We start from the raw sequence: 27173 nt of genomic DNA, 5'->3' as shown, positions 1-27173 counted from the left end.
GCGGCCATTAAAACCTGCTGCTGACTCCTGTGTGACCACAGCTCCTCCCTTCTGATTACATATGCTGTCTTCTCTCCACCTCCACCAATCAATAGGCATAGATTCATGTGGGAGTTGGCAAAACCATTTGTGACTCTACTACTCAAAAGTCAATATGACCTGAAGGCAGTGGCGTAGCTAAGGAGCTATAGGCCCCGGTGCGAGTTTTACATGCCCCTCCCCCCCCCCCAAGTACTCTATACACAAAAACCTGCCAAGGACAACACAGTGTCAGAGGTGCAAGCAGGGGATGGGGAGCAGCTTGTTAAGGTGGCCACTAATGATCCAATCTTTTTCATCCAATCTTACCATTTCTATGTAATATAAGGTAACTGCCTGAAGTATCCATTCAGTATATTCACTCAATTTACCCTTATACTACATAGATTTGGCAAGATTGGATAAAAAGATTGGATCGTTAGTGGCCACCATTAATCACATTATTATCATTCAAAGCATTTATAGAAGTGATCATTACAACCACAGGACCAATAAAGCGCTAACACTGCAGGGGAGGAGCCCCTCTTGCCCAAGGCCCCCGGTACGGTCAAGACCTCTGCAACCCCTATTGCTATGCCACTGCCTGAAGGATTTTGTATAACTGGATCTGACAGAAGAGAAATTGAAGTGACAGTGGATTCATACACATGGACCCACTCGAGGGGCCCTTTGAAGAATGTGAAACCAAACAGACTGAGATGTCCAAGCCTTTTACCTTCAGCGCTAGGAAATGTAATGATGGCAGCACCTTCCTCTGGGAACATCTCCATAGTCTCTACGCTTCCACCTCCGTTCCTGGGGCTCTCGAAGTACAGGGAGAGGTGATCCTCAGATATGTTGGGTGGTAACCCCTCCACCCTGACAGTCCTGCTCTCCTCCAGATATCTTGCTTTCAGTTTCAGTTGCTTTGCTCTTGGGCTACCAGAGAATTTTCCAGTGAAGTCTGAAGTTTCTGCAAGAAGAGGACATCATACAATAACGATTGTTATCTCCAAAGAAGAAAGAAAGCAACTGGAGACCTACTACAACACTAAAACTACAAATGCTAAATTTCATCAATGCAAAGTTGGGAGTGGTGGAAAATTGTATTCCATCGAACCATAAAATTGATTGTGCTTTTAAGGTATATGGTAAAGGCAGCTGCCCCTGGACCTGCCTCCTAATCAAAGTTGGTCACACAAACCTTCATTGCTACTGCCAACAGTACTTATCCTTGCAAAATGTATGGAGAGCCTCCATTTTATTCTCCACAGTCACGGTTTTCAAGGGCGAGATCCTCTTTCTATGATCCTCCACCTTCCCTTAATAGATCAGCCACTTAAAGAGAGTCTGAAGCCTAATAAAATAATTATTGTTATCTGCTACGCATGTTAAACAATATTACCTGTGCTGAAATGCGGCACTCCCGCGGCAAAATTAGGGCTTTATACCCCCAAATCCCCGGGCCAAGAATCGGGAAGCGCTTCCTGATAGAGTCAGAGCTTAGCGATGCAGCTCTGCCTCTACTGAAGTCAATCTCCACCGATTTGCCACCTCTCCCCACCTCTCTCATTCTTTCTTCACTGAGAGGGTCAGGGAAAGGCAGAGATCCCCGCGCAGATTGACTCCAGTAGAGGTAGAACTACAGCCCAAAGCTCTGCCTCCCCGGGCAGCAAAATCCACAACTTTGAAAGTCGTGGATGTTTGTGTATAGCATAGCGGAGATGCCGCCGCAACAGGGAGCGGCATGGCGGCTATCTCCGCGTCTCAGCCGGCGGTTTCCGCCGCGCGGGTACATGATGGAGTTGTGCCTGGGACTATGGTGAATGCGGGGGAGGCCGCCGCAGCACCGAGCGGCATGGCGGCTGTCCCCGCGTCTCAGCCAGCGGCCTCCGCCCCGCTGTTACATGATGGAACTTTGCCTGGTCCCTCAGTCGCACATAGACTGATGTCTACGCAGACAGGACCTTTATGCAAGCAGAAGGGCAGTCAGCTGTTCAGCCGGTCAGCTGACTCCAACACTGATCCTGATTGGCTGAGTGACTGGGGCGGCGCTAAGGAGCCCTCCCAGTATATATAGGACATGCCTGTCAGTTGTTCCTTGTCTGCTGTTGCATATGCTACGTGTTAGCACTCAGACTCTTAGTCAGATCCGAAAGTGTGCCTAGAACCAGCAGGAGCTGGGGATCCACACTTAGCCAGATTCTGTTGATAGCTTAACCACCCTGGCGTTCTATTAAGATCGCCAGGGCGGCTGCGGGAGGGTTTTTTTTAAATAAAAAAAAAACTATTTCATGCAGCCAACTGAAAGTTGGCTGCATGAAAGCCCACTAGATGGCGCTCCGGAGGCGTTCTTCCGATCGCCTCCGGCAGCCAGAAGTAACACGGAAGGCCGCAATGAGCAGCCTTCCGTGTTTGGCTTCTCCTGTCGCCATGGCGACGAGCGGAGTGACGTCATGGACGTCAGCCGACGTCCTGACGTCAGCCGCCTCCGATCCAGCCCTTAGCGCTGGCCGGAACTATTTGTTCCGGCTGCGCAGGGCTCAGGCGGCTGGGGGGACCCTCTTTCGCCGCTGCTCGCGGCGGATCGCCGCAGAGCGGCGGCGATCAGGCAGCACACGCGGCTGGCAAAGTGCCGGCTGCGTGTGCTGCACTTTATTTGAGTAAAATCGGCCCAGCAGGGCCTGAGCGGCAGCCATCGGCGGTGATGGACGAGCTGAGCTCGTCCATACCGCTAAGATGGTTAAAGTACTAATTGTATTGTATTATTTGTTATGACCCTCTGCTAGCCTAGACTACTCTTCTGTCTTTTGATTCTGTGCCTTTGCCTATCTGATCATGTTGCCGACTTAGCTTATCCCTCACTCTGATTCAGTCTTCTGCCTTTGTACCGCATCTGTCCGTGTGTTGCCGAACCTGCTTGTCTGCCCTCACCAGTGAGCTTAGTTCTGGTGAGGGATTCTCAGTTTAGTATCAGCTGCTCCTCAGGTTGATAGCTGCAGTATAGTCTTAATCACCTGCTCCTCAGGTTGATAGCTGCAGTATAGTCTGAATCACCTGCTCCTCAGGTTGATAGCTGCAGTACAGTCTGAATTACCTGCTCCTCATGTAGATAGCTGCAGTACAGTCTTTATCACCTGCTCCTCAGGTTGATAGCTGCTATACAGTCTTAATCACCTGCTCCTCAGGTGACTAGCTACTACGGAACTGTTGGGATCTCCTGCCCCACAGGTGATCACCGGTTGCAGTACAGTCTGAATCACTCGCTCCACGAGTGATCAGTATACATTGTCTTACTGTGCATCACCCGCTCCTCGGGTGAACCTATCACTAACTCATCTGTGTCTCCAGCCTGCTGGAGTACTGATTACAGTGTCCTTTAGAGATACCTTCCTCTACCAGCTCCTCTGGGATAGTGGGTATCTCTATCTATATTTACTGTTGCACCAAACACTTATCTTTACATCTGGTTGTCCTCTGTCTCGCTATACTCGCATTATTGGTGATTCTGCAGATCACCACATAATCAGGTATAACATCTGTATTATTGGTGATACTGCAGATCACCAATAATCAGAAAATCTGTTCTTGCTGACACCGATTGTTACAGTTTGCCCTTGTATTTGGGGTATAAAGCCCTCATTTTTCCGCGGGAGTGCGGGGTTTCAGCACTGGTAATATTGCTTTACATATGTAGCAGATAAAAATAATTATTTTATTAGGCTTCAGACTCTCTTTAAGCCCCTGACGACGCCGAAAGGGCAAAACCAGTTGGGTTTGAGGGCATGCAATATGAAGTGGTTTAAGTCCTGCTGGTCTGCAATGCGGTTTGTTTTTTAATGCTCAAGTCATGCATAAAACAGCTTTCTGATTTAAACTATTTACCACTACGGAGAGTTTCTTCCAGCTTCCCTTCACAAAGTTGTGACCCAAGGTGGCTGATCTATTGATGGAAAACTGTTGAGCACCAATGATAGGAGGAGGATCTCAATCTTTTATACGAAGGGTGCAGAGAATACCATGGAGGGCCCACTAACCAAGCATGATGTTTGGATGCTCTCATGATATGATATTATGATGTTCCTCAGGCATAAAATTAACATTAAACCTCAAGAAGAGGACTCCGTTTTCTCAAAAGCATGTTTCTGAAAATATATTTGGCTCAGCAATAAAAGGTATTTTCTACAACAACATTATTTCTCGCTACTACCCCTTACACATACCTCATGCTGTTACTTTGAGGTTATGCACTTAACTTTGTTAAAAGGAACTTGAGGTGTGAGAGGCATATGGAAGCTGCCATATTTATTAATTTTTTTTGTACTTTTAAACAATACCAGTTGCCTAATAGTCCTGCTGATCTTTTTGGTCAGTAGAATGTAAATCACACATCTGATCTGCATGCTTGTTCATGGTCTGTGGCTTAAAGTATTAGAGACAGAGGAACAGCAGGACAGCCAGGTAATCTGCATTGTTTAAAAGGAAACAAACATGTCAGCCTCCATATCCCTCTCACCTCAGGTTCCCTTTAAGCAGAATAAGGTGCATAAAGTCTTACCGCTTGAGGAGTAGAGCAGAATGCCATATATGACACACAATACGTCACATGCTACTCATCTTCCAGAAGTTATTCTGCTTCACGCGGTTTAGTGAATCTCCTCCTATATCTTATACTACTTCAGATCTGGATGGGAGCCACTTCTAAAAATATAACTGTTTATTGGAATTCCGTGTAAAAAGATAAAGACCAGCTGTTCACGCAGATGAATCCATCCAGCGAGAGGTGCAGCTGATTACAGTAAAAGGAGGCAATATTTCCAGTCGTATAGCACGTGAGGAAGCCCAACAAAAATATCTGTTTGTAGAAGGAGTGCAAATCCAGATCTGTTCCGAGTTATTCAAAGAACATCAAATGGTGCTAAGAAGAGCGGACTTGGGCTCACATTGCTGAAGGCCATTCATGGGTGCCCTTACTGCCCTAATATCTGTCTTGCTCCTAATATTGACAAATCCGAGAAAAGAAAGAATTCTGGGCACCAGATGAGCTGCAATGCAAACACCCGCTTTCTTTCATCCCACCAGACAGATACAGCATACAAAGATGGCGGCCTAACAGCCGTTTCAAAAGCCCAACACTTTCTTCCTCAGACACTCTGAGGAAGAAAGTGGTGGGCTTCTGAAATGGCTTTTAGGCCGCCATCTTTGTATGCTGTATCTGGTGGGATGAAATAAAGCGGGTGTTTGCATCGCAGCTCATCTGGTGCCCGGAATTCTTTCTTTTCTCGGATTTGTCAAGACTGTATTGATCCGGAGGCACAGTGAGTTACCCCGACCCCCTCCAGTAAGGTCTACCTCATCTAGTGCTGATCTACCCTGCTTCTTCTACTTAAAGCGCAATATAACCCTGCATTTCAACTTTGCTCTAAAACATTATTTACAGCATATTATATGCAACCAGCATTTTTTTTTACTAGACCAGCATTCGAAGGGTTACTCACAGAGCTTTAAAGTTCCGTGGAGAGAAATGCTGCCGCATCCGACGTTTAGATAGATACATTTAAGTAAACACAATGTAACAAGTGTGGAATGTTACACACTCTCTGACTGTGCAGGAGCTCCCGGGACACAGAGAGAGAGAGTGAGTCACATTCCTCACTTGTTACATTGTGTTCACTTCAATGTATCTATCTAAACTTCGGCTGAGGCGGCATTTCTCTCCACCGAACTTTAAAGCTCTGTGTGTAACCCTTCCGATGCTGGTCTAGTAAAAAAAATGCTGGTTGCATATAATATGCTGTAAATAATGTTTTAGAGCAAAGTTGAAATGCAGGGTTATATTCTGCTTTAAAGGGAATCTGTATTGTTAAAATCGCACAAAAGTAAATATACCAGTGCGTTAGGGGACATCTCCTATTACCCTCTGTCATAATTTCGCCACTCCTCGCCGCATTAAAAGTGGTTAAAAACAGTTTTAAAAAGTTTGTTTATAAACAAACAAAATGGCCACCAAAACAGGAAGTAGGTTGATGTACAGTATGTCCACACATAGAAAATACATTCATACACAAGCAGGCTGTATACACCCTTCCTTTTAAATCTCAAGAGATAATTTGTGTGTTTCTTCCCCCCTGCAGCTATCTTCCACTGAAGTGCCAGGCTGTTTCTTCCTGCAGAGTGCAGACAGCTCTGCCTGTATGTAATTCCTCAGTATGTGAAAGCCCAGCCAGCTCAGAGGAGGATTTATCCAGCTTGTAAAAGATAATAGAGCAGAGAGAAGCTGCACTAATCTAAATAACACACAGCAGTGTGCAGAGAGGGGCCTGTAGGGGGGAGATGTATCACAGAACCACAACACTGAAGAACTTGGCAGCCTTCCAGACACAGGCTGACAAGTCTGACAAGAGAGAGATAAGTTGATTTATTACAGAGATGGTGATAGTAGAACGTGCTGCAGTAAGCCAGAACACATTAGAATAGCTTTTGGAACTTGTAGGATGATAAAAAACAGGATGCAATTTTTGTTACGGAGTCTCTTTAAGTTGCTCCTAATATGCCTTATTGAACAATAGTCCTGGAAAGTAGTTAAGTGGTAAGGAATGTTTGATGTATTGCTATCCCGTTGTTGTGGCATAATCTACATTATTGTGGTTCTCTGCATCCCTGGGCTCACAACCATAAAGGTGAGGCTGGGTGTAGGTTGTCATGTCTTATAGCTCAATATTGTGCATATTCCTGAGGATATCTCACCTTTCTCGGAGGTGAAGGTCACCACAGCAGACTGGATCTCAGGAATTCTCTCCACACAGAAGTCCGAGTCCTGAGTCTTCCCACTGATGTTCTCAACCAGGAGGTTTAACATCTCAGAGGAGCAGCTTTCCTGGAGGTTCTGAATCAGGATCAGAGAGGATGGGGGGTTCTCCTGGGTCAGCTCATCCTCTACTCTGGGGACCTCCTCTTCCTCTTCTGTAGCAGGAGCTGTGGGTGTGAAAATGGAGCGTTATCAGTACGTAGGGCATCAGTGACAATAGCTTATCACTGATGCCCTACTAGGGTGGGGACACGATGACTTTGTGTCAGAAATCCAGGATATTTCGAATCCTCACTCAACTTTCTTCTTGTTGCTGCTCTATCACTACTAACCTGTCAGCAGTCCTGGGTGCTACTTAGCATGGCCCAGAAGTTGCAGATCTTTGCCACCTATACCAGATGTTCGTATAAATCTCCCTGCAGGCTTTCTGAGCCATTAGCCTCCCCTCTGTTCTCCAGCTCTGGAGCTCCGCAGTGAATCGGGCCCATAGTGAGCTCTCTATGTTGTTGTAGAAGGATTGAAAATATTATGAGCAAGATTTCAATGTTTATATGTCTGGTCTGCATTTCCATTATTAGCAGGTAAACAGGGGTCTAACTAGAAATCATGGGGCCTCCCAGCAAAACATTGATAGGGCCCCCCTCATCGCCATGTTTACACTCTTACCCTTGCCAACCTCTGGTGCCCCTCACAGCCTGGGGCCCATCTCACACCCCTCCCCCTGGTGACCCTCACAGCCTGGGGGCCCATCTCACACCCCTCCCCCTGATGACCCTCACAGCCTGGGGCCCCATCTCACACCCCTCACCCTGGTGACCCTCACAGCCTGGGGGCCCATCTCACACTCCTTCCCTTGCCTCCCCCTGGTGACCCTCCCAGCCTGGGGGCCCATCTCACACCCCTCCTGCTGGTGACCCTCACAGCCTGAGGGCCCATCTCACACCCCTCCCCCTGATGACCCTCACAGCCTGGGGCCCCATCTCACACCCCTCCCCCTGATGACCCTCACAGCCTGGGGCCCCATCTCACACCCCTCCCCCTGGTGACCCTCCCAGCCTGGGGGCCCATCTCACACCCCTCCTGCTGGTGACCCTCACAGCCTGAGGGCCCATCTCACACCCCTCCCCCTGATGACCCTCACAGCCTGGGGCCCCATCTCACACCCCTCCCCCTGATGACCCTCACAGCCTGGGGCCCCATCTCACACCCCTCCCCCTGATGACCCTCACAGCCTGAGGGCCCATCTCACACCCCTCCCCCTGATGACCCTCACAGCCTGGGGCCCCATCTCACACCCCTCCCCCTGGTGACCCTCACAGCCTGAGGGCCCATCTCACACCCCTCCCCCTGATGACCCTCACAGCCTGGGGCCCCATCTCACACCCCTCCCCCTGATGACCCTCACAGCCTGGGGCCCCATCTCACACCCCTCCCCCTGATGACCCTCACAGCCTGAGGGCCCATCTCACACCCCTCCCCCTGATGACCCTCACAGCCTGGGGCCCCATCTCACACCCCTCCCCCTGGTGACCCTCACAGCCTGGGGGCCCATCTCACACCCCTCCCGCTGGTGACCCTCACAGCCTGGTGGCCCATCTCACACCCCTCCCCCTGATGACCCTCACAGCCTGGGGGCCCATCTCACACCCCTCCCCCTGATGACCCTCACAGCCTGGGGGCCCATCTCACTAGGGACATAAAATAGGTGTGGCCATCAGATTCGTCACCCCCATAACAAGTGTAGCCACACAACACCTGGTCTGAAGGATGGACCCCTTTATCAAAATGAGTGAAGTAGTAGTTAGGGCCCCCTTATAGCTCTGGGCCCCCTGCAGTCGGACTGCTCCCCTCTAGTTATGGCCCTGCAGGTAAAATGTCCATAGGAGAGCCAGCGATGTCAGCAGGGCCGGTTTAAGCAACAATGGGGCCCCAGGGCAGAATAAACCTGGGGGCCCCCCCCCCAACATATACCCCGGAACAGAAATCGGCATTTTGCAGCTGGTATAGTCAGGGTGTGAAGTCCCAATCGGTCGGAGCTCCACATTCTGGCTATCCCAGCCTGCATGGGGGACAAGGGGTTAAAAAGTTTCAGGAGGGGGGACCCCACATAATTTTTTTTTTTTAAATTCCCCCACTCTAAACATAAAAAAAAAATTGGGAAAATAGGAAAAAATGCCAGGGATCTTCATACAGCCATATTGCGGCTGTATAGCGATCCCTGGCCAAAGCGCTGCGGCTGCGTATGGACCCCCTGGAAACCCCGTCAGGAAATTTATTGCGCTTTCGTTTGATGCATGTAAAATTACACTACCGTTAGGTTTGCTACTGAAAGTGACATTTACCGCATTTAAAAGTATACTTTTTTCCTTCGAAACTTTAAAATCGAATTTCTCAAAACTATAAGGTCTTTTTGAAAAATTGTTTTTTCCTCTTATTCCTAATGATCTCCTTAACATATCCTGTAAATTTAGGGTTTCTAGCATTTAAGGTGGAATTGCTATTAACCATTAAAGTCGGCAGGTTTTTAAATGTGTATTTTTTTTCCTTTGAAACTTTAAAATCGATTTTCTCAAAAACTATAAGGCCGATTTGAAATGTTTTTTTTCCTCTTGTAGCCACTGGGGGCCCCTACAAGCTGTGGGGACCTGGGGCAGCTGCCTCCTTTGCCTTAATGGTAGCGCCGGCCCTGGATGTCAGGGGAGAGAGACTCTAGTATTGAGCTCCCCAGGATGTTATCTGCTTCTAATGATATCTTATTATCACCATTCTGGAACCCCGTCCACACCTGACCTATGTAACAGAGCCTGAAGGGAAGAATGTGAAGAAAGTCAGATAGTTACCGTATATTCCAGCATATAAGACAACCCCCCCCAACTTATCCAGTTAAAATATAGAGTTTGGAATATACTCGCCATATAAGACTACCCCTCTTCCAACGCACACCAAATAAAAATTAAAAAAAAAAATCATATACTGGTGCTATGTATGAACAGATGCTGGTGCTGTACTGTATGTGGTGTCCAGTATATGACAGTATATAGGCGATTGACTGGTTGGATTGGTCAACTCTCCCTTCTCCATAAGCGGATTGGTCAGCTCTCACTGTCTCCCTGTTTATCAGAGCGATATGGAAGAATAGATCGCGCTGTGCTCATAAAACACGCCTCTTTCACCCTTCTGGCCCACCCTTGTATCCTATTTACCTCCTTCTCTGCCACTCAGATCTCGCACATGTGCGCCTGCGCCGCTTCACTACAGTCCTCAGCAGCCAGATCTGAGAGGCGGTAACAGGATAGGATCTCACACATGTGCGCCTGCACCGCTTCACTACAGTCCTCAGCAGCGAGATCTGAGAGGCGGTAACAGGATAGGATATCACACATGTGCGCCTGCACCGCTTCATTACAGTCCTCAGCAGCGAGATCTGAGAGGCGGTAACAGGATAGGATCTCACACATGTGCGCCTGGGCCGCTTCACTACAGTCCTCAGCAGCGAGATCTGAGAGGCGTGAACAGGATAGGATCTCACACATGTGCGCCTGCGCCGCTTCACTACAGTCCTCAGCAGTGAGATCTGAGAGGCGGTAACAGGATAGGATCTCACACATGTGCGCCTGCGCCGCTTCACTACAGTCCTCAGCAGCGAGATCTGAGAGGCGGTAATAGGATAGGATCTCATACATGTGCGCCTGCACCGCTTCACTACAGTCCTCAGCAGCGAGATCTGAGAGGCGGTAACAGGATAGGATCTCACACATGTGCGCCTGCGCCGCTTCACTACAGTCCTCAGCAGCGAGATCTGAGAGGCGGTAACAGGATAGGATCTCACACATGTGCGCCTGCGCCGCTTCACTACAGTCCTCAGCAGCGAGATCTGAGAGGCGGTAATAGGATAGGATCTCACACATGTGCGCCTGCACCGCTTCACTACAGTCCTCAGCAGCGAGATCTGAGAGGCGGTAACAGGATAGGATCTCACACATGTGCGCCTGCGCCGCTTCACTACAGTCCTCAGCAGCGAGATCTGAGAGGCGGTAACAGGATAGGATCTCACACATGTGCGCCTACGTCGCTTCACTACAGTCCTCAGCAGCGATATCTGAGAGGCAGTAACAGGATAGGATCTCACACATGTGCGCCTGCGCCGCTTCACTACAGTCCTCAGCAGCGAGATCTGAGAGGCGGTAACAGGATAGGATCTCACACATGTGCGCCTGCACCGCTTCACTACAGTCCTCAGCAGCGAGATCTGAGAGGCGGTAACAGGATAGGATCTCACACATGTGCGCCTGCAGCGCTTCACTACAGTCCTCAGCAGCCAGATCTGAGAGGCGGTAACAGGATAGGATCTCACACATGTGCGCCTGCAGCGCTTCACTACAGTCCTCAGCAGCCAGATCTGAGAGGCGGTAACAGGATAGGGCGTATCACCCGGCATCAATGACACCCGGCGTATAAGACGGCCCCTGACTTTTCAGAAGATTTTCAAGGGTTAAAAAGTAGTCTTATACGCCAGAATATACAGTACCTCAGCAGACGGAAGCCTCCAGATAGGCAAGAGGCCTGCACCTATCTTCCTCGAGCCCAGCAATCCAGCGCCAGTTACCCCTCTGAGGAGGGCTTGCAGGATATGTTCCCATGGCCGGACTCCCCTCCGTGTATGATTATACTGTGCAAATACGCTCTGCAGCTGCCCCTCATGTGCGGCCCTTTCCTCCATGCAGAAGCGGCTTTGTGCCACTGCTCAGTATGGCCATAGCTCCCAAATGCCCCTCAGTCCCTCTTCGGGAACCCAGTCCCCCTGTCCCTCTTTCTTCCTCAGTTGTCCCTCTTTCAGGACTGATGTATGGATCTGTATTAATACATGTATTTTTCTACTGAAAAATGACTCTAAACTTTCTTCCCATCCTATAAATTGATATATTTTTTATTTCAGAACGTTAATATAAAGGAAAATGAACCGGGATAGGAAGGACCAGTGTGGTTTGAATTATAAAATAACACATTTTTCTTTTGAAATGTTTATGGTATGCATGTGTCAGAGGCGTGATTAGGGGTGTGTCAGAGGTGTGATTAGGGGTGTGGCAGGGGCATGATTAGGGGTGTGTCATGGGTGTGATTAGGGGTGTGGCAGGGGCGTGGATTAAGTAACCTCTTTCTCAACTCAGTTGATACTGTATGTCCATATCAAGAGTTGTCCAAAAATAAATCATGTGTCCACACATTGTATGATATACTGTATCTTGGAATGGCGAAACAACATCCGGGACCATGGAATGTTTGTAAGTAGGGCACAGACTGTTAGTTGCCCTCCAATAATTTCTATCAGACTGAGAAATGACTGTATTCCTGAAGAAGTGAACAAGTTAATTCACGAAATGTGTACAGTTTACAGTTCGTTGCAGATACTATTTATGTTGTGTAATATTTGTGGTGAATCCATAATTCAGTGTAATTACTATAGGCCACTCTGGGTCTGGACAGACCTTTGAAAAGGTGGACATGTTGATCTCGATGCGTATCTGTGTAGATAGTGGACATGTATGTATAGGGAGTCATGGCCATCGTAAATCTTAAGTATTACAGGATAAATGTAGTCTATTTATAACATATATCAGTGATTAATAAAGTCCGGATTTTGTGTACAAATATTTACAGTTGCTGCTTCTCTATTTGTGGGCATGTCCTCCTGGTTAAGTAGATCAGCACTATGAGGGCTGTCACAGGCTGCTCTGCCTTCACTGACATCTTGGGCAGAGTTATGGCTGGAGAGAGCTAACCCCAGTCCCACCCAGCTGAAACTCACAGCACTTTAAATAGCCTCTTAAAGAGACTCTGAAATCTCTTTTTTTGCCTGATTTTTGTATTTAGTCCTGCTTAGCATTACATTCTAAGTGGATTTGCTGCATTCCCGCAGCAGAACGAGTGTTTTATAGCAGAGAAATAGGTCAGCAAAGTTCCTGGGCTCCCAGATCCTCCTTCCTGGTAGAGGCGGAGCTGTGTGCTGTACCTCTGCCTCCTGTCCAGTCAATCTCCGCCGATCTCCACCTCTCCCCGCCCCTCTCAGTGAAAGAAGACTGAGCGGGGCGGGGAGAGGCAGAGATCAGCAGAGATTGACTGGAGAGGCGGAAGAGCTACAGCACACAGCTCCACCTCTACCAGGAAGGAGGATATGGGAGCCCAGGAACTTTGCTGACCTATTTCTCTGCTATAAAACACTCGTTCTGCTGCGGGAATGCAGCAAATCCATTTAGAATTTAATGCCGAATAGGACTAAAAAAAGAAAATCAGGTAAAAAAGTGACTTCAGAGTCTCTTTAATGGCATCTTTAAAAATTCTGTAAAGAAAGCAGAGAAGCTTATGTTCTCCTGGTTGCCTTGTTCCCAGGGGCGTAACAATAGACCCTGCAAGGGATGCAGCCGCAGGGGGGCCCAGAGGCCACAGGGGGCCGCATCCCGAGAGACTGATAACTAAGGGCAAGGAGAGAGAGAACTTTCTGCTCTCTGCACAATTGTTTTAATGATTGCATCTGCTCTGCCACTGATAACGAATCATAAAAAGTTTTGTAGACAAAGATTTGTAGACACTCCCTATGAAGCGTTCAGCAGGGTCTTGTGTACAGCACTGTCCTACCCCCAGTCTTTCTACCCCATTCTTTGGTGGGAGGGGGCCCCATCCAAAGTTTTGCAGGGGGGCCCAGTGATTTCTAGTTACGCCCCTGCTTGTTCCTTCCTCATTTTCATGAGTGCTCCCCCACACCTCGTCTAGCCTAATCAGTGACCAGAAGTCTCTGCTGGTTTGTGGCCGACTGCTTTAAAGTGGAGCTGATCTCTTGCACAGGACAGAAGGAAAACATAGAGGAATGCACTCTGTATGTATTTAGAGAGTTTAGCCTGTCTAATTCACCCTCATCTGTGACTATGCACAAGTGTTATTTGATCTCTCAGTTGTGTCAGCTCAGAAAGTCCTCGGTATATACAGGATGGGAACAATATGTCTGCTTCCATGAAAGCAGGAAGTATACACACTGCAGATTTATTGCAGGATTTGTATCAGCTGTAACAAAGAAATGTTTTTCTGTAAAGGTCATTGTGCTGTTGCGTATCTTTTAGAGCAGAGAGAAAGTTATGAGTTCAGGTCCGCTTTTAGGCACTCTGTTAACATTAGCAGATCAGGAACCAATTTTGCTACTGAATTGCTATTATTAGCACATGTCTATTTTACATTGTATACATAACTGGTTTATGCCCAGAGATATCATTCAAGGCCAGCCCTGACGGATAAGTAGCACGCTCTACAGTTTAAGTCCATTACCTGCTTCGCCCGAGTTTCGATCCACTGGACTCTCCTAGAAAACAGGGAAGATACACAATTACTGATATCCAATAAACATTTCTTTTATTCTGACATCAGATAAACATTGGTGTTCAGGTGGCCACACACAATACAATAAAATGATCCAATTTTACAGCTATTCGATAAATATGATCGGATCTCCCGAAAAAAACGAAAGCTTTTTTTTTTTTTTTTTTAATTCAACTGAAAAATGCGATCGGATTTCCCGTTTTTTTCCAGCAGAGTTTTCCCAGAGTTCCGGCAATTTTCCCAGAGTTTCCAATCATTTTTATCACAATTGAGGAAACATTGACTATAGGTGTGTGGTACTGTGGTCATATTTTTGAATTGTTACAAGTGGTCAGAAAAATTGATTGCAATTCTTGAATTGAACAGATATTAAAAAAATTGTATGGTGTGTGTGGCCACCCTTAAGCTCAACACACACCATACAATCTTGGTTGTTCAATCTTACCACTTTCATGTAGTATAAGAGCTTATCCAATCAATCATTCAAGGTATTTTCAATCTGTTTACCCTTATACTACATAGATTTGGTAAATCTGTACAACCAAGATTGCATGGTGTGTGTTGACCCTAAAGGTGGCCACACACGATACAATAAAATGATCCGATTTTACGGCAATTCGATAAAAACGATCGGATCTCCCGAAAAAATCAAAATCTTTTTTTTCATTCGACTGCAAAATCTGATCGTATTTCCCGTTTTCTTCGATTTTTATCAATCCGGAATGCCAGATATTTTTCTTCAATCTTTCTAAAGATTGTATGGTGTGTGGTGGATTTCCAATTTATTAATATACACACCCATGCAATTTTCTCAGAGTTTCCAATCCTTTTTATCATAATTGGTTAAAAAACTTGAACACAGGTGTGTGGTACAGTGGTCATATTTTTTAAATGTTACAATCAGCCAGAAAAATTGATTGCAATTCTTAAATTGAACAGATATTTAAAAGATTGTATGGTGTATGGCCACCTTTAGGGTGATGTGTGCTGCTGTGTTCAGCAGATGGAGTTTAGGTTGCCAGAACATCTGTGCCTCAGAGGGCTTCTGATATGTAAATCTGGCCTTGAAAGTGGGTGGAGACACTATAGCAGTCACTACCGTTATGGAGTGGGGGAAGGGTGATGGTGGGGGGGGGGGGATTGGTGGACGCACATTTGCTAAAGTTAGCCACACACCATACAATTTTTAAATTATCTGTTCAATTCAAGAATTGCAATTAATTTTTCTGACTGATTGTAACATTTAAAAAATCTGAACAATGTACCACACACGTGTGGTCAATTTTTCTCCAATTATGATAAAAATGATTGGAAAGTCTAAGAAAACTGCTAGGGTGTGTATATTAATAAATTGGCAATCTAACACACACCATTCAATTTTCATAAAAATTGATCGGACAAATCCACCACTCCCAATCTACTTTTATCAAATAAAAACGGGAAATCTGATCATTTCTTGCTCGAATGAAAAAAAAAAGCTTTAGATTTTTGGGGAAATCCGATCGTGTTTATCGAATTACCGTAAAATCAGATCATTTCATTGTATCGTGTGTGGCCACCTTTGGAAGAAAAGAGGAATGGTGGCTACAATTGTTAAAACAGCAAGAAGGGGAAAGGGTGCAGGTGAGGTTTGGTTTACAGGCCACACCTCCCATGCAGTGAGTGGGGGAAAGGTAACTGCACTTGTCATCGAGGGTCAGGTGGGGGAAGGAGCAGTGGCGTAGCAATAGGGGGTGCAGAGGTTGCAGCCGCAATGGGGCCTTTGGGCCCTCCCTCAACCACAGTATTAGCACTCTATTGGTCCTGACTCCTGTGCTGGTAATAATCACTTCTGTAGATGATTTGAATAGAAGTAATCATTAACAAGCTGTCCCCTATCCCCTTCTTGCCTCTCTAAGGGTACGTACAGACATTCGTTCGTTCTGAACGACGAACGATGTTAAAGGAGGTATCGGCCGATGATCGTTTGAAGAAAGGCTGCCTTGAACATCGTTCATGTACGAACGATCTTAGAACGAGCGTTGCGTGCGCAACATGATGTATAAACTGATTTCAAACACAAGTGTCAAAAAGAACTGTTTGAGCATGTGCAAAGCTTTGAGAACGAACGATCAACGACCGATCGTTGTACAGACATTACTTTTTGAACGATGGTCGTTGAAAAAGATCTGGCGCATACAGACATGCGACTATAGTCGTTTAAAACGATCGTTACCGACGGCATTGCCCGACGATCGTTCGTAAAAAGTGCACGAACGATCATTAAAACGACCGACCAACGAGATATGCCGTTGGTAAAGAACGATCCATTCTGCCAGATCTTTTCCAACGACCATCGTTCAAAAAGTAATGTCTGTACAACGATCGGTCGTTGATCGTTCGTTCTCAAAGCTTTGCACATGCTCAAACAGTTCTTTTTGACACTTGTGTTTGAAATCAGTTTATACATCATGTTGCGCACGCAACGCTCGTTCCAAGATCGTTCGTACACGAACGATGTTCAAAGTAGCCTTTCTTCAAACGATCATCGGCCGATACCTCCTTTAACATCGTTCGTCGTTCAGAACGAACGATCGTTATCGTATGTCTGTACGTACCCTAACACTGTGGTTGTCCTTGGCAGGTCTCATATCAATTATTATGTATAGAGTGCCTGGCTTGAAATGTAAAACTTGCACCGGAGTCCACATCCCAGTGGCTGTAATCTAACTAAATCCCCCAAACTCCCCGGGGGGCAATCCAGGCAGCGCTTCCGTGAGAGGCAGAGCTATGAGCCGCAGCTCTGCCTCTCAGAGCGTCTATCAGCCCGGATCTTTGCCTCTGCCCCGCCCCTCTCAGTCTTCCTTCACTGAGAGGGGCGGAGGAGAGGTGGAGATAAGCGGCTGATTGAGGCGTAAGGAGGCAGAGCTGTGGCTGAAAGCTCGGCCTCCTCCAGCAGCAAGATCCACGACCAAGAAAGTCTTGGATTTTGTGGGGGAGAGGGAGGCGGGAGTTAGGGGGGATTTATTGAGATTATGAGAAACACTGGGATGCAGCGTTTTAGGTAGGGCTATGATGTTAAACACATTTGTAAAATAAAAACATGAATATTATGAGACTTCTTAAACCAGTCGACAAAGGAGGTGCTGTAGTAATTTTGGATAAATAAACTATGTTCAAAAAGTAAACAGACCGCTCTCCAATAACACCCACTATAAAAGCCTGGATACACACACTTAGGCCTGGTGCACACCAGAGGAGTTTTTCTGAGGCCAAACGCTAGAGGTTTCAAAAGCTCTTCCCAATCTATCTATAGTGATCTCCACAAATAGAGAGACAGATACTTCCTACACTCCCCACCTGGCTGGTGTATTACAGTACTGTAACTGGAGAAATCCTCAGGTTATGGAGTTCATTCTGTATAAGGTCACATTGCTCAGGGAACTTACAGCAGCCCCATCATCAGCCCTGGCGGGTGGAGGACTCTTTGTAGCGTCGGTCTCTGTGTTTCCTCCATCCGGTAGCTGGATCTTCAGCTGTAATGTGTTCTTTCCATCCACTCTCAGCACTTGAGTCTTCTGCAGAACCCGATCTCGTGCTGAGGACAAAGTATCAGCAAATGAAAAACAACTGCATGGAACAAGCAGAGGTGGCTATACGGTATGACAGATACGGCTCATTCCCTGGTGGACATGGTGGATGCCATTCTACCTCCAGGCCATCCTCAGCTTACCCCCAAAATCTCCTCATATAACTACACTGCCCACTCACAGACAGACCTGCAGAATCTGTTCTCATAAAGAGGACAAAAAGTAGGGATAAAAAAAATTACACCCTGCAGAGAAAAAAAACACAGAGACAACAGGAACCCACATGGTGCAGTATGTCGCAGTACCAGAAGTATGTAAAATATGCGGGTGGATTATACTCACAAAGGTGGGCTGCAGAATTGCAACTGATAACTAGTAGCAGGTGGAGATGTATAACCCCGACTCCACCCGGGAGACCAGACGGAGCTGGTAATGGCCGCACTCTTGGGAAATAGCAAACCTCAAATGACCTAAATTGGTCAAAGAGAGTTGATTCCCCTCCAAAAAGGAGAGTGAAAGCACAGGATAAAGGGGAAAGAGGCACCCAGAGAAGATAAAATGCATTACAAACAAATAAAATGAAAAAAGTGAGGTGGCTTTCCTCAATGAAGACAAATTCACGTATTAATAGAATCTTATTGCACTGGCAACGCATTTCATGGGTGCATAACCACTTCTTCAGGCCAAATAGCAGTGCCTAATAGTACTTGAATAAGGCGCCTTATTTGTGGCTACAAGCGCTATTAGGCACTGCTATTTGGCCTGAGGAAGTGGTTATGCACCCATGAAATGCGTTGCCCGTGCAATAAAATTCTATTAATACGTGAATTTGTCTTCATTGAGGTAAGCTGCCTCACTTTTTTCATTTTATTTGTTTTTAACGCATTTTATCTTCTCTGGGCGCCTCTTTCCCCTTTATCATAAAGAGGAGATGATATTATATAATGAAGGTAGTGGTTGCCGGGATGGGAGGGATCATTTACGATCCTGATAGCCCTGGATCGCAATCTGGAGGAGTAAAGGAGATGGGGGGGGGTCCTGATGATCTTCTCTGTGGCCTTGATAACTATCTGCGTTTATTTTGTGCTGACATGTTTGCCCGCAGTGCGTTTATTTTGTGCTGACATGTTTGCCCGCAGTACTGTGAGAAAACGCGGAAAAGCCGCCGCTGGTACCCGAAGCAAGGCGGCTGATTCCGCGTCCAACGCGGCAGGTTGCGCGCGTGGGTCTGCATGCACTGGCATGACGGAGCCTTATGAACAAGGCGGCGGATTCCGCGTCAGACGCGGATGTTTGCACGCATAGACCTATTTCTGACAGTACTGCTGAACGCGGAGAAACCGCCGCATGCTTAGACAGCGGTGCGGCCGGTTCCGCGTCCAACACAGCAGAAGCATTACAACACATGTCTGGTGTGGCTGGGACTGATAGTCCACACAGGTTCAGAAGGACGCGCGCGCGGAGAGGCAGAGCCTTTATGACAATCAGAAGGGTGTCAGCTGACCAAGCCGGTCAGCTGACTATTCTATCAGTTTTCATTAGTCCAGCACTTAGGGGTGGCGCTGGAGAACGCTGGAGTATATATACTGGGTGCTGGTCATTTCTCTGGTGTCTGGCGTTGCGATCACTACGTGGTAGCACTCAGACCTTTTGTCAGTATCTGTGTTATTATCTAGACCAGTTTCCAAGGTGTTGATGACCAAGGAGCTCACACCTTAGTCTAGGAATCCTGTTATTATTTGTATTATTATCTGTGTTATTATCTAGACCAGTTTCCAAGGTGTTGATGATCAAGGAGCTCACACCTTAGTCTAGGAATCCTGTTACCATCTGTGTATATTATCTAGACCAGTTCCGGGGTGTTGATGATCTAGGAGCTCACACCCAAGTCTAGGCATTGTTGATTATTTGTTATGACCTTCTGCTTTCCTGACCACTCTTCTGATCTCTGATTAGGTACTTCGCTATATCTGATACTCTGTTGCCAAACTCTGCTTGTCTTAGGATTCCGCATCTGTCTCCTGTCTCTGTACCTGATCTGTCTGTCTGTTGCTGACCCGGCTTGCCCGACCTCGAGAGCTATCTCCACAGTAGAGAGATAGCTCACAAATCTGTTAGTGACATCCTTCCTTGGTGTCACTCACACTCTGTCCTTCCTACTCCCAGCCTGACCCCTCCCTCGGGAGTCTCTCAGGCTAGCGGAAGGAACTTGAGATTGTGCAGTACTCCTCACTGCCTTGCACCTGCTCCACAGGTGCTGTCCTCAAAGTATTACTGTTGCACCAAACACTCTTATTACCCAGGTGTCCAGAGGTTAGAGATATATCTGATTATCGGTGATACTGCAGATCATCAATAATCGGGTATATATCTGCATTCTCGGTGATACTGCAGATCACCGGTAATCAGATCCTCTCTGTGTTACACCGATCGTTACAAGTACGTTTATTTTGTGCTGACATGTTGCCCATTGCGTTTATTTTGTGCTGACATGTTGCCCATTGCGTTTATTTTGTGCTGACATGTTGCCCACAATGTGTTTATTTTGTGCTGACATGTTGCCCACAATGTGTTTATTTTGTACTGACATGTTGCCCACATTGCGTTTATTTTGTGCTGACATGTTGCTCACAATGCGTTTGTTTTGTGCTGACATGTTGCCCACATTGTGTTTATTTTGTACTGACATGTTGCCCACATTGTGTTTATTTTGTACTGACATGTTGCCCACATTGCGTTTATTTTGTGCTGACATGTTGCCCACAATGCGTTTATTTTGTGCTGACATGTTGCCCATTGCGTTTATTTTGTGCTGACATGTTGCCCATTGCGTTTATTTTGTGCTGACATGTTGCCCACAATGTGTTTATTTTGTGCTGACATGTTGCCCACAATGTGTTTATTTTGTACTGACATGTTGCCCACATTGCGTTTATTTTGTGCTGACATGTTGCTCACAATGCGTTTGTTTTGTGCTGACATGTTGCTCACATTGCGTTTATTTTGTACTGAAATGTTGCCCACATTGTGTTTATTTTGTGCTTACATGTTGCCCACATTGAGTTTATTTGTGCTGACGTGTTGCTCACATTGCAATTATTTTGTGCTGACATGTTGCCCACATTGCGTTTATTTTGTGCTGACATGTTGCTCACATTGCGTTTATTTTGTGCTGACATGTTGCTCACATTGCGTTTATTTTGTGCTGACATGTTGCTCACATTGCGTTTATTTTGTGCTGACATGTTGCCCACATTGCGTTTATTTTGTGCTGACATGTTTGCCCACATTGCGTTTGTTTTGTGCTGACATGTTGCTCATTGCGTTTATTTTGTACTGACATGTTACCCACAATGCGTTTATTTTGTGCTGACATGTTACCCACAATGCGTTTATTTTGTGCTGACATGTTACCCACAATGCGTTTATTTTGTGCTGACATGTTGCCCGCAGTGCGTTTATTTGGTGCTGACATGTTTGCCCGCAGTGTGTTTATTTTGTGCTGACATGTTGCCCGCAGTGCGTTTATTTTGTGCTGACATGTTTGCCCGCAGTGCGTTTATTTTGTACTGGCATGTTGCCCACAATGCTTTTATTTTGTGCTGACATGTTGCCCACAATGCTTTTATTTTGTGCTGACATCTTGCCCATTGCGTTTATTTTGTGCTGACATGTTGCCCATTGCGTTTATTTTGTGCTGACATGTTGCCCATTGCATTTATTTTGTGCTGAAATGTTGCCCACATTGTGTTTATTTTGTGCTGACATGTTGCCCATTGCATTTATTTTGTGCTGAAATGTTGCCCACATTGCGTTTATTTTGTGCTGACATGTTGCCCACATTGCGTTTATTTTGTGGTGTCCGGGGTAACTGTTGCTGCATTTATTATTTAATGGTCATAGTTGGCTATGTTTGCTGCTTTGGGGTTACGGTATACTATTAAATAGCATCACACAGTTTCTGCACACCCATGATGCGAAACCTCATCTGACCACATCATGGCGTAAACACTGCTTTCTCATGCCTCGCTGTTACATCATTATATTAGCTCCGCCCATACAATGTCATGGCCACACCCATTTTCGGTGCGCACGCCGCATCGCCCATTTTTCAGCCCCCTATTTTTCGACGTGACGCGCTGCGCGCAAAGCCCCCCCCCCCCCCCCCCCCCGTCCCAGGTTGAACCACCAAAAATCTGGTCACTCTACCTTGAAGTGTATGAGGATGTACCACCCTCTAGCATACCCCCCCTCTAGCACTTACCTGCCCTCTCCCTGAAGTGTATGAGGATGTATCCCCGGCTGCAGTCGATGTCTCGGATCTCACATTCTCCTCCACCAGATTCTCTTGTCTTCTGGAAGTGCAGCAGAATTTTGTTCCTCAGCTTCTTCAGCCTGTCGGGCCCCAGGTCCCAGGTTAGGGCCACAGGATGCTGGAAGCTGCCGCTCATGCTGCAGCCAGAAGGGTGAGGCAGCCAGTGTGAAAAGAGCTTGTTGTGCAGAATGAAAATTTTGTGATTTACTTTCAGTTTCACTTTTTCAAGTCAGGTGATTTATCAGAATTTCTAACTAAAGAGTTATATAGCCTCTGGGAAGGGAGGGGGGCTCTGCTTTCCTGTGTTATGCTGGCTTTGTATGTGATGCTGGCTTTGTATGTGGCCTCACTGGAAGTGTTCTGTCTCTCTACCTTTCCTCGTCTTCCCCATCTTCCTGCCGGGGGGTATGCGCTTCTTTACGCGATGGCGCACAACAGGCGCAAACGGAAAGTCAAGCGATCGTGGTACTTTGCGTGGGAGTCGTTGGCGATCTTAAAGATCTGATTCACCATGACAGTTGTTATCGCTGCGCGCGGCTAGATGACATTCACGTGATCGCTCAGCTGTACCCACATCACAAGATCTCGGAAACAACCGCTCGTCACTCAAAAAAATCACAGGTCGTTGGGAAAATCGATGGAAAAATTGCATGGTGGGTACAGACCTTTACCAGCTTTTAAATTACCTCTTCTCTACATGCCTGGCAAAAATAGGTAAAAATTGCGGCAACTTATGGAAAGGAGACACTAATAAGTGTCGGACGGCATGGGAAGGTTGGGGCTAGAAAGGGTAATTGATAAAAGTTGACGGGTTTAATATAAGTTGAAGTGGATTCGTGATTAAAAACTAACTTTAGCAAGTAATTTGTTTATATATCTTACCTAAAGTTTAGATGGTTTACACAGTAAATCTACAGTATCTTCAAACCGATTTAAAGGGGTTCTGTGGTGGTGTGCTGAGGATAAAAACGTACCTGGGGCTTCTATGAGCCCCCTGTAGCTGTCATGTCCCGCGCCGTCCTCCTCCGATCTGCCATTCCCCGCCGCCGGCACTGGGCAATTATTAGTCTAACACAGACGAATAATTTGTGCTCCCGTTCGCGTCATCGGAAGCTTACTGCGCAGTACGCTTCCGATGACATGAGCAGGCTCGTGGCCATGGGCGCAGCCGCAGTTGGAAAGCATGCCGCACTAGACCGGAGCCGGCGGCAAAGAACGACGGATCGGAGGAGGACAGCGTGAGATATTACTGCTACAGGGGGCTGATAGAAGCCCCAGGTAGGTGTCTGTTTTTACCCTCAGCACCCCCCACAGAACCCCTGTAACAGTATATGATTATTTCTTCCTGTGATACAATGAGAGCAGCCATGTTCTGCCTGTCATCATTACACAGGCAAGATGCTTTGCATCTCCACCCCTTAGCCTGTGAGAACTCCACTCCCCTCTTCTCCCCTCCCCCCTCCTCCCCTTGCCTCTCGTGCATGCTTCAGCAAAAGCCTCCTCCTCCCCAGGCTGAGCTCCCATGAGCTTTTGCAGCATGTGACTCAGAATGCCTAGACGCTGGAGCAGCTGGAGGTGTGGATACATTTATTTACATTCAATTAGGTAATAAATAAAATTTTAAAAAAAGCATTTGGGGAAGAATGCCCAATAAACTACATGTAAGGGGCAGAAAAATGAAGGCAACAAAAGTTTGTCTCCGATCCACTTTAACTAGTGTACTAAGAGGTAAACCTGTTGGCTAAGGAAGTACATGAAAGAGTTAAATCAGTTTCTGGATCTTTCTGGCTGCTGTTTTCTTTTCTCTCCACAGGTATCTCTGAAGTGATTACAGTTGTCAAGATAAGAGATAATCTGCATTTGATGTGATTGGTCCTGACAGGTCTGTCGGGAAGAATGTACTGTTATTTCTGCCCTGTAGGGATTATCATTAAAACCCGACTTTGCGTCAACTCCGTCATTTTTGCTGGGACTTTTGGCATGGATCTCCCTCCAGCATGCCTCTGCCCTTTGAAACAAGTTTTCCATCACTTTTGTGGCCAGAAACAGTCCCTGTAGGTTTCTAAATCCGCCTGCCCATTGAAGTCTTTGGCGGTTCGCGCAAACTCAAACTTTTCCAGGAGTTCGACGTTTGCGAACGGGAAATTTTATGATTGCAACATCTCTATTTTCTGTATGCGTTTTCTGCACACCATGTGTGTCTGTATGTGTGAAAACATGCACGTTTATCAAAGAAGGTAATGTAACTGATAGGGAACATGCATGCAGTGCTTCACTGCTGTCTGTTTCTGTCTGTATGTGGGAAACACATTCAGGTGTGCACTAGCCAATGGAATAACATTGCTTCTCAGTTTACCTGTGGAGAAAGCAAGGGGGGGAGTGGGCCCAGTGATTTCTAGTTACGCCCCTGCTCTTAAAGAGAAACTCCGACCAAGAATTGAACTTTATCCCAATCAGTAGCTGATACCCCCTTTTACATGACAAATCTATTGCATTTCACAAACAGACCATCAGGGGGCGCTGTATGACTGATATTGTGATGAAACCCCTCCCACAAGAGGCTCTGGTACCGCGGTACTCTGGGCAAACTGCCACAATGTAACAAGGTTCACAGACAGGAAATAGCAGCTTACAGCTGTCTCTAACAGCCAAAACAGCTAGCAGCAGCTACATAACCTGCCCACAGTAAAAATGTCACCATGTAATAAATGTCAGAATGTAAATCTGGGAGAGGAAAGATTTTACAATGAGCAAACACTGACTAAATCATTTATACATAATTATGGTAAAAAATGAAGCACTTTTTTATTACATTATTTTCACTGGAGTTCCTCTTTAACGCTAACTGGATATCAAGGATAACTGACTAACTAACTGATTTTCTCTCTCATTCTAATATTGGATTTTATTTTTTCCCACCTTCCCTTTTTTCAGTGGAAGATCCTCCCATAAATATATATTTATTGAACTGGCCAGTTCATCATTCCATAAAAAAAATCATATACAATATCATGGGCAGTACGGTGGCGTAGTGGTTAGCGCTCTTGTCTTGCAGCGCTGGGTCCCTGGTTCGATTCCCAGCCAGGTCAACATCTGCAAGGAGCTTGTATGTTCTCCCTGTGTCTGCGTGGGTTTCCTCTGGGCACTCTGGTTTCCTCCCACATCCCAAAACATATAAGTTAATTGGCTTCCCCCAATAAATTGTCCCTAGACTACGATACATACATTACATGATATAGACATATGATTATGATAGGGATTAGATTGTGAGCCCCTCTGAGGGACAGTTAGTGATGAACCTATATATACTCTGTACAGCGCTGCGGAAGATGTCAGCGCTATATAAATACTAAATAATAATATAGATGCTAATAGATGATGTAGTTCTACTGCATGTGCAGGTCTGTGTTTTTTTATTTTTATTGAATTTGTGATTGATGAGGTAAATTTAGAATTTTTATTAGATTTCAAGTTGGAGACCAGGTGTGGCTATCCACTATTAACCTGACAGTAATGGTAGAAGAAAGGGTCAGCACTAGATGCAGCAGCCGGCAGATTGCCACTGAGGGCTTGTTTCCACTGTTGCGACGCGATTTCGCCGGCATTCCGACGCTTGTAAAAACGCATGCGGATGCGTTTCCGCATGCGTTTTTACCCGCGATTTCGCGTGCGATTTCGCATGGCAGGGTGCCATGCGAAATTAACCATGACACTGCCAGGGCAAAATAAAATTGAAAAAGGTGCGAAATCGCACGCGAAATCGTGGGTAAAAACGCATGTAACAAACGCATGTGTTTTTACTATTAAATACATTAGCGGCGATTCGCATGCATTCCACTCGCAGGCGAATTCGTTGGCTCTTTTGTGCGTTTTTTTACCGCTGAAAAAAACGCACCTCAACAACGCTACAGTGGAAACAGGCCCATCCACTTGCATTACATGTGCGAATCTGCATGCGTTGGACGCATGCAGATTCGCGATAGTGGAAACGAGCCCTTAATCTTCCCAACCTGGATGTGCTTCTGCACAAATTTCATTAGTAAAAGAGTGGATCAGGAACGCAGCACCAACTCCATGCAATTAGGTTTATTGGATTAAGACAATGGGCATACAGGCATAGGGGGTACAGACATCGGCCGTTTCGCAGGACTCCCGCTTCCTCAGAGACCACAAGATGTCACAATGTCATTACATCCATCCATTACATCCATCAGACTTATATACAATAAGCAATTTGGCACTTACCGCACCCCACCATTGCTAAGGCCGCCCATCTGCCCGCCGAAGACACGCACCCATTCGTTTCCGGGAGTAGTCCCACCCCTTCCGGGGTCACAAACCATCTTAGCCATTCAGCGCTAGAGATGTGATTACGTCACGCGCCCCCTATACCGCCTGGAGATGTGGAGAGTCCTGTTACCAAGGAAACCCGACCTCGGCGAGGGGAGGCCTCAAAGACATCATCAGTTTCCCTGGAAACCACACGCTTTGCCTGCGCCGTATAGTCGCTTTCCACAACCGCCGACTGTGGCCCCAGGGTGCACTCTCTCAGATTATTGTGAGGTGATAACCGTCCTATAGCATGGTGGAGGTAGACTGATTGCCCACATGAGAGAGCAGCATGGAGGTGATACGACTGGCATGAAGTTTACCTGCTTAAAATCTGTTCCTATTCCACACGGGGGGGGGGGGGGGGGGGGACCGAAAACTAAATTTAAAAAGAGAAGAGGCTAGACTGATTTCTGTCACAGAAGCTTGTTTTGCAGCAGGGTTAAATGAGAGAAACAAGCTGCACTGGCTTTTGGATGCATACTGATGTGTTGTAAAGATGCTAGATGTTATAAAGGTTATGATTATCCGATTCCAGCTTTGGGAATCTTTACTGTGCTTTTAAATTGGTTTGAATGTTTGTATCATTTCTCTTTCTTGTCCCTATTTTTCAGATGCACTTCCCCACCATGCTATAGGACGGTTATCACCTCTCAATAATCTGGGAGAGTGCACCCTGGGGCCACAGTCGGTGGTTGTGGAAAGCGACTATACGGCGCAGGCAAAGCATGTGGTTTCCAGGGAAACTGATGACGTCTTTGAGGCCTCC

At 46.5% G+C, this 27173-nt stretch overlaps 1 protein-coding gene across 1 annotated transcript in view; it reads right to left on the bottom strand.

Annotated features, from left to right (window-relative positions):
* LOC137525235 (protein mono-ADP-ribosyltransferase PARP14-like) overlaps nucleotides 1-22235 on the bottom strand; it is a 67471-nt gene extending 45236 nt beyond the window's left edge. The window contains exons 1-5 of the mRNA XM_068246238.1: nucleotides 22025-22235; nucleotides 17620-17768; nucleotides 14141-14174; nucleotides 6766-6993; nucleotides 755-991 (exon numbers count right to left, since the gene is read on the bottom strand). Coding sequence (XP_068102339.1) covers nucleotides 755-991; nucleotides 6766-6993; nucleotides 14141-14174; nucleotides 17620-17768; nucleotides 22025-22211 — 835 coding nt within the window. The 5' untranslated portion in view covers nucleotides 22212-22235. The remainder of the gene's footprint in view (nucleotides 1-754; nucleotides 992-6765; nucleotides 6994-14140; nucleotides 14175-17619; nucleotides 17769-22024) is intronic.
* Between the last annotated feature and the right edge of the window lie 4938 nt (nucleotides 22236-27173).

This window comes from Hyperolius riggenbachi, chromosome 7 (assembly GCF_040937935.1).
Source record: "Hyperolius riggenbachi isolate aHypRig1 chromosome 7, aHypRig1.pri, whole genome shotgun sequence".
In the NCBI taxonomy this organism is placed as follows: domain Eukaryota; kingdom Metazoa; phylum Chordata; class Amphibia; order Anura; family Hyperoliidae; genus Hyperolius; species Hyperolius riggenbachi.
Note: the sequence above shows the minus strand (reverse complement) of the source record. Positions and strands in the feature narration are given on the sequence as shown.